The sequence below is a fragment of the Crocodylus porosus genome, unplaced genomic scaffold, assembly GCF_001723895.1.
Source record: "Crocodylus porosus isolate Cpor-Errol unplaced genomic scaffold, CroPor_comp1, whole genome shotgun sequence".
NCBI classification, from domain to species: domain Eukaryota; kingdom Metazoa; phylum Chordata; order Crocodylia; family Crocodylidae; genus Crocodylus; species Crocodylus porosus.
In genome coordinates this window covers 143265412-143275686 of record NW_017728931.1, presented here as the reverse complement: position 1 = coordinate 143275686, position 10275 = coordinate 143265412, and the positions used below count along the sequence as shown (strand labels likewise).

General features: G+C 48.0%; 1 protein-coding gene across 2 annotated transcripts in view; it reads right to left on the bottom strand.

The window, feature by feature from the left end:
- TNPO3 (transportin 3) overlaps window positions 1-10269 on the bottom strand; it is a 72546-nt gene extending 62277 nt beyond the window's left edge. For both annotated transcript variants that reach the window (XM_019543828.1, XM_019543829.1), the window contains exon 1: window positions 10108-10269. In XM_019543828.1, the coding sequence (XP_019399373.1) occupies window positions 10108-10233 (126 nt within the window). In that variant the 5' untranslated portion in view covers window positions 10234-10269. The remainder of the gene's footprint in view (window positions 1-10107) is intronic.
- Window positions 10270-10275: the final 6 nt, after the last annotated feature.

The following is a 10275-nucleotide window of genomic DNA, read 5'->3' as shown; positions in this document are numbered from 1 at the left end:
GGGGGCCTCATCTCCCCCTCCACCCCCACTCCCTCCCCTCTCCTCCCAACAGACTTATCAGCCAGATGCTGCTCTCCAAGCTGCCAGGTTGCATACTGGCAATCAGATAGGTGTTGGCCAACATGGCTCGTTAATATATGGGCATCGGTATCAGCCTAAAAAAGTCTTTATCTGTGCACTCCTAATTTTCAACCATTTTCATTTGTGGACCCCTTTGGAAATTTCAAACGGAAGTGCAAACCCCTTTAAATAGTAAGTGTGGGTATTCACATACTTGTGATTGATCATAGCCATCTTTTGTAGACTGCTTAGACATAATCTGTGGACTTCCAGGTCTCTACAGATCACAGGTTGAAAACCACTGCTCTAAGGCAGCATTTCTCAACCTGTGGGTCACAACCCAAAAGTGCGTTGCAATAATATATGAAAGGGCTGCAAACAAAAGCTTTAAAAATGGACCAACAAAAGTGATCCTTTAAAAGAGAAAACTGTGGGAAACTGCAGCTTTTCCTTTGTAGGCTGTCAGAGTTCCAGCCTGCAAGGGGCTACTTGGGGCTCCCCATGCCCCACATCCTCTCCCCCGCCTTACCCCCTACCCCACACACTGGGGGGCTGGGGCCTAGCGGCAACAAGTCAGGATTGAGGAGCACACTGCGCTGGGACTGGCCAATGTTTACAAATGGGTCCCAATACAAAACAAGTTGAGAACCACTGCTCTAGGGAATGCAGGACACTCTCTCAAGTAAGTTGCAAGGACTAGAAGAGCCTGTTATTTTGTTGTAACAAGTTTGCAATGCTGATTTTGAAAAATCCCTATGAAAATCTTTGTGCATTTCCAATCTATACAAGCCTGTTTCAACACCCCCTACATTTGGGGTTAAATTTCAACCCAGTCTCTTTCACCGAATTTCAGAGTGAATGAGGGGAGGAGGGGGTCAACACTAGACTCAAAGTAAATCAGACTATGCTGCTACAAACTACATTTAATTTGACCCCTTTAAAATGCATGTAAGAACCAAACCCACACTTACACTGAGCAAATACCAAGTCATACCTCAAACCAGTTGTCAACTGCATTATATTTTTGGTGTGGTCCATTATAGGGTGGAAGCTAGTCAAAGAGCAGTGAAAAGCTAATAAATCAATATGCACTTGGGTGACAGAGAGCACTTAACTTTCATTCTATATAAAGGACTACATTCCCTTTGTATTTGTTATATAGATAGAGGAGTCACAGTTTATGCAGCTCAAATCACAGAACACAGACTTACTGGCCTAGTGGTTTTGGCTTCTGTGGTTTAGATAAACTAATACTCACAGGTGGGCTGATCAGAACAGCACAAGGAATAGGTATAGCAGGTAAAACCCAAAAGGCTTTTAAATCTCTCTTCAATGATCTGAGCCTATATGCATTAATTTTCCCAAATAAGTGGTCGAAAGTAAAATATGGTGATTTCTGAAGACAGTAACAGACCGACGAATGTGACAACTCAGCTAAATCCCCAGAGAAGCACAGCACTGAAGATCTGCCCCTTCGTTCACAGGATACACTACTTTCTGCAGATGGAAGCTGAGAGAGCAACCAAGCGACACTCAGGGAAGCCTGGATGCTATAATAGTTGCAGAGATTTTGCTATCTGCTGGATTCATCTTGGAGAAGTTTGCTCTCATCTCTAAGCAAACAGCTGATCTCCAGCCAGTAATCATGGATACACAAATACAAGCACTCGCAGAAACCTGATTCGCAGAGTTATGTTCAGGCTGTACTGAATATAAACATCACTTGGCAGATGTGCTTGATCAAAAGCAAACAGCTCAAATATCTCAGTACTCCCAGACTGTGTGCGCATAACATAACCAAAACTCTACAAGATATTCAATTGGCAATTCTGAATGATGAATGCCAAAGAAACCTCATTTCTACAAAGAGTTGATAGCCAGACAAAATTAAAACCCCAAACCTGAGGTTGTTAATTACAAATGAATTGCCCTGTTCTAGTTGCGAGCAGACCTTATGCCATTTTGAGCATATAGTATATGTTGCCAGAGCTCTTTAAATGTTAGGTCAATGGTCAAAAACATGTTGAAGTAGGCTGTGACTAACAGCTGGCCATTTCTTGCTGGTTCAGTAGGTAAAAAGTCAGGCATTGAGACAGATTACACTCATTGCTTTTGGAGTCCCTGTTTTACACAACCCACTGGACACTAAATCCTCTTATTTCAGGTTTATAATCTATCTTGCTTCTATCTTCAAAAGAGGTTGATGCATTAAGCATATGCCCAGCAGGTAACATTGCCAGATGGTCAAAGGAATAGAGGGCGAGGGGTCCAGGAGACAGTTTTATCCCCTTCTGGAACAAACCCATCTTATAAAGGCATCAGCATCCAATGGACAAAGCACACAGCTGAGGGTCAGGATTCAAGGCCAGCCTTTGAGCCACCTTGAGCAAATGACCGACCAGCTCAGTGCCTCAGTTTCATCACCTCCAGGATATAGGCTAATACTGGGTATTTCGAGATTTATGTAGGAGATGTGCCATATAACTAAGCATTAAAAATAAAGAGGGTGAGTGAAAAGCTACTGCTCCTTGCTTGAAGGGAAGTGGCTGCCTGTCAAGGGTGTGTGCTGGGGTTTCTAGCAGGGTACAGAGTCAAGTGCACCATGGGGAAAGGCCCTAGTTTCAGAAAGACCGTTCCAGCCTGGCAGAAGCCAGGTGAAGCAGAAAAGCTGCAGCTCATGTTAGCATCTGGGGGGCGCAGAGGAACGCTGCCAGTTAACAAAGAGAGAGGAGAGACTTTTATGCTGGAATTTTCAAACAGATACTTGCTTCAATGCCTGCTCTCTAGCCGGGGCTTAGCAAGCATTTCACTGGAGTGCCCTAAATCCTCCTATTATACACATATGAGAACTGGCCATTTTCAAACAGCGCTTCGGCACTGCATGACTCACTGCTGCACATAGTTTGCAAACTGCCAACACCACCAAAATTCACTAACCCCCTCCTTTATACAACATCCCCGTAAGAGCTGAGCGTGTGTTCACTGCCATTAACTGTGTACAGGATTACCATGGTTTATTAAGCACAAATAAATCCCGCACCCCGAACAGACAAAACTTGCTGAAGCTTCCATGCATTCTCTCTTAAAGAAGGAAGAATGTTATAAAATCTGGGCAGTAGCTCTTGTTCAGTCACCCACTTCCTGTGAGGTGAAGCACATGCCTCATTCAGTCATTTTTGTTACACGGCAATGACATGTATCATCTCACTGCAATACTATGAGGTTTAGTCCATTTTCAAGTCTAAGAACTCTGTAAAGCTGATATAATGTGCAGGGCATCTTCTAAAAATCAAGCTGATAGCTGAAGAAAGCTGTATTTCTATTAACTGAGGATTAACTAGCCTTCAATCCCACCTCTCTACCAAGTAGGAACTACTGTTTCCCCTATTACAGGGGTGTCCATCTCCTGTAGGCCAGATGAGTGGCATGAGGCCAGGTCCATAGGCCAGACTGGGCCTATAAAGTCCACTGCCCCCACTCTGCATGCCAGATCCAGCACCTGGCCCAGCTGGTCTGGGGCTGCACTGCATGAAACTATGAAGCCAGGGCAGACCTCACATACAGGTCAACTCTAAGACCCAGGAACAGCACCGGGGCCAAGATGATGGGCCTCTGCAGGCAGATCTGGCCCATGGACCTCACTGTTGACACTCCTTCCTATTTCAAAGGAAAATGAACAAGAGAGTCAGATTCTCTCTGCATCCTTGGTCAAATCATACGTCAGAACAGAGATAAGATGTGCCTAACGGCCTGCATTCTTTTTTAATTAGCACTGAGTGTTTGAAGGGTTTGAACTAGCACTATTTTCTGTTCCTAGTGCGCCCAGTTTCTAAACTCATTTCCTTTATTCCCTGAACCAAGAACTTTGTTGTTCTATGGAAGGGCTCGGGGGCCGCCTGGGGAGCAATTCTCAGAACTCCACATACAAAATGCCCCCTAAAAACAAACACCAGGTCTGATGTGAGCATTAATACAAAAGAATGAATGCTAGACATGTTAACTGGGAGATGGGTTAGTGTGGGCTCTTTAAAACACTTGCACTAGAACTTGTGCAATAAACCAGCAGACAGACTAACTACAACTTTGGACAATCTAAAACCCAGAAAGGATTTCTGAAAACAGTTTTCATGAGATGACATGAGAAAGTGCTTTAGTTCTTTATAAATGGAAAAAGGATCTCCTTTGGCATAAGTTAGGTTAACATGCTTACCACAACTGCAACAAGGAGCAACCAGCAGTTTTGTAGGCAAGTACCTCGCGTGGCCACTGTGGGTTATTTTATTATGGTAACGTAAGGGAGAGGTTAGCAGAGAACGAATGTTTAAGGAATGATAAGTTAAGCTGACCAAAGAACTCAGGATGACAAAGTCTAAAAATGAACTGCGTACTCCACTGCTTTATTTCATAAAGCAACCTGGAAAAGCACAGATAAGCGCACCCTGGCACAAAAAACAGGCAGAAGCTCCGGTCACCAATTTACAATACAATGGGACCAAATGACAAATCCCACCCAGACAGGCAATCAGGGTAGAAAGAACCCAAGAGATCTGGTAACTCTGCCTGTACTTCTTTATGAGAGATTGGACCAGGGAACTGAAGTGGGACCAAAAGGGTTACAGGCAGCAGCCAGGAAACAGATGCCCTTCTCTTTAATGCAGGGGTACAGCCAGACTTCAGGGTCCAATATTCAATGAATTATCTTCACAGAAGGCAAGTCTTAACTGCCCCACTGGATCTGCACTTCCCCTTTTCGTCCCACGCATCTGCATACTTTAAACATTTTAGGATGCATGTCTGATGATCCCACTGCACACAACAGCTGCCCTGCTTACACGCCACCATAACACACCAGCGTGGACTTTTGTATTGTTAGCAGCCCTAGCCCTTGTGGAGAAAACCCCAGAGTGCTTAAGACAGCTGAACAAAGGGGAAAAAAAAGCATCCATAATTGCACTGATGAATTTAGGGCTGTCTGAAATAGCAGCCACCTCAAAACAAAACCACTAGACGCCCTAGATACCTGGGTCTTTAGACACCCTAAAGTCAGTTCAGAACTAGATGCTTCAAACAAAGGCAAAGTGCACCATCCCAAGTGCTGCTACTCTGGGCAAAGGCTGCCCTCGTTGTTAGTAGTGAGATGCAGCTTGGAGAAGCAACAAGTCCCTTTTTGCAGCACTCCATTTCAGTCCAAGCAGATGTGGAAAGCGCACGCTGGAACCCAGAGTCTCCACAGGCTCCATTCACACAGAAGAGATGCTGTACTTAGCTATGCAAATTAAGTGCAGCTCTCAGACTCTTGAAGGCTGCCGATGCAGCTAGGAGTCCCCATTTTGAGCCATCTAAAGTAGGGAAAAGTTTGGCATTTAGCAAGTCTAAATCACAGTTATTTGACCTCAGCAGTCTTTCCTGCCCAGAGCAGGCAAGCTGGACCCAATGATCTCAATGTCTCTTCCAGCCCTAAACTTCTGTGAATCTTTTTCCTTGAGTTCCTGCCCAGACACATTTACCAGGACCCAGGAAAACAATCACACTTATGTATGCCTCCTTGGCATTTCAGCTTTCCCCTACTATTTTCAAATAAATTCCCAAGCATTTCTTCCCTTTCACAAAAGTTCAAAACCTGAGCTAGCTAGGGAACAAATCTGGAGCAGCAGGATTATATCAGACAGGTCAGTTCTGAACCTGCCCAGTGTTCCCAAAACTGACCAGAACTCCAAAAACAAACTCACCTACTCGGGGACAGTCTGGCAGAGAAGCCCCACTCACTTTCCACCTCCCCAGACAAGGAATTTAGGTTTTGCAGCTGATCAGGTCAGGGAATGCCATACGACATACTCCTCGGAAAGCCACAGAAGTGAACAAAACAATAAGGAACTCAAGTTTTGCTCCTTTTTCCCCTTGGAAAATGGAAGCAGCAGCCAAAGAATTTTTGGAAACAAAAGACAGCACAGAGAAGAGGAACCGATTACAGACCAGAGTCAATGCAGATGATGTTGGAGCACTAGTAATGACATTATTCTTAATTCAACAGGCTCCACAACAAGGGATCAAAAGAGAAGACAGAACATGCTGCACACAGAGGGAGCAAACGGACACTCAAAGGCAACATCCACAACCCACCAAGGGACCAATAACAATTTGTACTGGCTCCCAGCTTGCAGATTAGCCTCTGGCTCATGTCTAGTCTAGTAAGACTGTCACTCCCTCTAAAGCACTAGTCAGCCTGAAGATTCAGAAACCAGGAAGAGTGACTCAACCTCACCGATCAGTTTAGATGAGCCCAACGTGCAACTTGTAAGGTTTGTAAAAGTAGCCAAAAACTGCCACCGATCTACCATGCAAGATGAATGCTAGATTCAGAGAGATGTTTCAGGAAGCAGGCAACAAAAATAAATAATTAAAACCTGGCCTTCTACTTCTCCAGTGAAAGGCAGGGGAGCCAGCTAAGCAGGGAAAAATTATTTGACTTATCGAAAAGTACACAGGAAGAAATTCTAACCCAGCAGAAATGCACACTCAGGTTCCTGGTTATATTTCCTCTCTTTTGACCATCATAAAAACTGTCCCAAATAAAAGGAATCTTCCTTTTCCCGTATTCAGTTCAGAAAGTCCACTTTGCTAGGAACCGCTGATATCAAGAAGTAGAACTCTGCCAACCAGAAACAGGAATTTCTTTGGCAAAATCAAAAGATCCTGGCTGTGGGATAAACCATTAAAGAAAAGCTCTTGACTGCAAACAGTAGAGGAAATGAAGTCTCCCCCTGCTGTCACAATTCAGAGCAGTTCCACAGAACCAAATGTACGAGAGTAAAGTTCCTAGTCGGAAAAGTACTGGGGTGGAGTCCAGAAGTGATATGTTGTGACACCTGATCTGTTTATCTGGCTATCAGGATAAAGAAAGTTTCCCATAATAACAGACGGGAAATGGAACTTTCTTACTATTTTATGGGGAACGCAGCTGGCTACAATACAGGGCAAAAATTAACTTGCTTTGCTCCATTTCTTCAACTGCCTATTTTATTACTTTCTGAGCACAACTTGTCTATTAGCAAACTTTATTTTTGTTTCTATTTTGAAGTCCAGATCCTAACCAGCTGGAACATACTGAAACACAAGCCTGCCCGCTGTTGATACCTGTGCAAAAAGATTACTGGATTTCTAAACTTCCATTATTAAGTGTGGGGCAAGGTGAGATCTTTTAATTGGCCCAATGGCCTGGCTGGGATAGACTCGGACAAGCATTTGGATACCACAGTGCCCTTCCTCAGGTCTTTGCTGTCGAGTGCACAACTATCGAGTACACAACGTGGCCCGATAGAGAAGACAGTCTGCGCCAAAGCCCTGCCCTCTCCAGGAGCAGGGAGAGACGGGTAAAACTACCACCTGCCGCCTGCTCCCTTTACATTGTGCCGCTCGCTTCAGCCCATGAGATTGGAAACTTCCTCCCACCAGGGATACTTTCCTTCCATGCCTTTTCTGAAGGGAGGGAGGGTGCGGGGAAAAAGAGGCAACTGATCCCAAACAAGGAAGATGTCCCTAAAGCACCAACCCTCCCACCCAGGGATACTTTCCTTCACCACCTTTTGTGGATGAGGGGGAAAAAAGTAAGAGGCCACTGACCCCAACTGGGGTGGGGGGTGCGAGGGGGAGCCCCTAGAACTCTGACTCCTCCCTAGGGATACTTCCCAACCTTGGGGGGGGGAAGAGGCAAATATCCCCAACTTGGGGGAACCCCTAAAATACCAACACTTCCACTCAGGGATACTTTCTTTCACTTTCTATGGAAAAGAGAAAGAGAGAAAAACAGAGGCAATTATCCCCAACTAGGGAGAAGCCCCTGAAACTCCACCCCCACCCCCAACACCTTTCTTCCCTGCCTTTTGTAGAGGATGGAAAGGGGGAAATTAACTCCAACTGGGGTGGGGGAGAGCCCTTAACACCTCACCCCTCCTGCCCAGAGTGGCAATCAACCCCAACTGGGGGGGCCCCTAAAACACCACCCCTCTCCCCTAGGGATACTTTCCTTGCCTGCCTTTTGCAAAGGGGGAATTAACCCTAACTAGGGAGGAACCCCTAAAACGCCACCCCCACACCCAGGAGGCAAATATCCACATCTGGGCAGATGGGGGAAGCCACTAAATCATCTCCCCTCCCCCCTAGACACGCTTTCCTTCCCTGTCTTCTGTGGGGGGGTGGGGGGAGAAGAGGCAAATCATCACAACTTAGGGGAGGCCTAAAACACACACCCCCAGGAGGCAATTAACCCCAACTGAGAAAATGCAAGAGGCCCTTAAAATTCCAACCCTCCCCCTGATACTTTCCTTTCCTGCCTTCTGTGGAAGGCCAAAAACAGGGGGCAAACTGGGGAGGACCCCCAAAATACCACCTCTCCCGCCCAGGGAGGCAACCCCCACCCCAATTGGGAGGGATGGGGGAAGCCCATAAAACTCTAACGCCCCCCCAATATTTTCCTTCCCTGCCTTTTGCAGAGAGGGAAAACAAGAAGGAATTAACCCCAATTTAGGGGGAGCCCTTAAAACACCCCCCTCCTAGCCAGGGAGGCAAATAACTTCAATTTGGGGATGGGAGAAGCCCCTAAAACTCCAGCCCCCCATACTTTCCGGGTGGGGGAGGGGAGAGGCAAATAACCCCAACTGGGGGGGGAAGCCCCTAAAACATCTCCCCTCAATATTTTCCTTCCCTGGTTCCTGTGGGGGGGGAGGGAAGGGGAGTAGTAAATAACCACAACTGGGGGGAGCACCTAAAACTCCAACCCCTCCCTTCCTCCCAGAAATACTTTCCTTCCCTGCCTTTTGCAGAAAGGGGAATTAACTCCAACCAAGGGGGAACCCCATAAACACCCCCCTCCCACCTAGGGAAGCAACTTACCCCAATTAAGGGGGATGGGAGAAGCCCCTAAAACACCCCCTTCCCCCTAGGGATATACTTTCCTTCCCTGCTGCCTGTGGAGAGAGAAACGGGGGAAATAATGCCAGTCGGGGAGTCCCTAAAACACCACCTCCCCACCCAAGGAGGCAAATACCCCAATTGGAGTTGGAGTTTTAAGGGTTTCTTCCATCCCCTCCCCCCACCATCCCTCGTGCATAAAGGGGAAAAAAGAAAGGCAGACAACCCCAACTAGGGAGGGGGGAGCCCCTAAAACACCCCTCCCCCCCAGGGATACGTTCCTTCCCTGCTTCCTGTGTAAGGGAAGGGGAAGAGGGAAGTCACCCCAACTGGGAGGGAGCTCCCCAACACCCCCTTCCCCCCAAAGGAGGCAAATAACCCCAGTGGGGAAAGCAGAAGCCCCTGAAACTCCAACCCCCCTGTATTTTCCTCCCCTGCCTCCTGCGTAATGGAGGGGGGGGGGAGAGGCAAACTACCCCACCTTGGGGGGAGCCTCTAAAACACCCCTTCCCCCCAGTGATACCTTTGTTCCCTATCTCCTGTCTAAGGGCAGGGGAAGACAGAAATCACCTCAACTGGGGGGAGCCCCTAAAACAACTGCATCCCCTGGAGAGGCAAATACCTCCAATGGTGGGGGGGGGAAGCCCCTAAAACACCCCCACCCCCCTCGGGTTATTTTCCTTCCCTACCACGCAAGGGGGGGGGGAGGGAAATCACTCCAGCTGGAGGGAGCCCCTAAACCTCACCCCTTACCCATGGAGGCATATACCCTCAATCTGGGGGGGGGTGTCAGGAAAAGTCCTTAAAACACTCCCTCCCCTCAGGGATACTTTCCTTGCCTGCTTCCTGTGCAAGGGAAGGGGAAGAGGGAAATCACCCCAACTGGGGGGAAGCTCCTAACCCCCCCTTACCCATGGAGGCATATACCCTCAACTGGGGTGGGGGGGCAGAAGCCCCCAAAACTCCAAGTCCCCCCCACCACTTTCCTCTGCTGCCTCCTGTGTACGAGGAAGGAAAGGTGCAAATAATCCCAAGTGTGGGGGAGCCCCTACACCCCCTTCCCCAGGGATGCTTCCCCCCCGAGCCAAGTATGGGGGTGCCCCCCCCCGCTCACGTGCCCCGGCGCGGCGCGGCCCTCACCGATCGCTGCAGCTCGCCCAGCCAGCAGCTGGCCCGCTCCTTGCCGCTTGGGTCCGGGTCGTGGTAGAGCGCCTGCACGGCCTGGTACACGACCTGCAGGCTCGGCTTCCCCCCGCCGCCCTCCATGGCGCCGGCTCCGGCTCCAGCCCCCGGCTCCAGCTCCGGCTC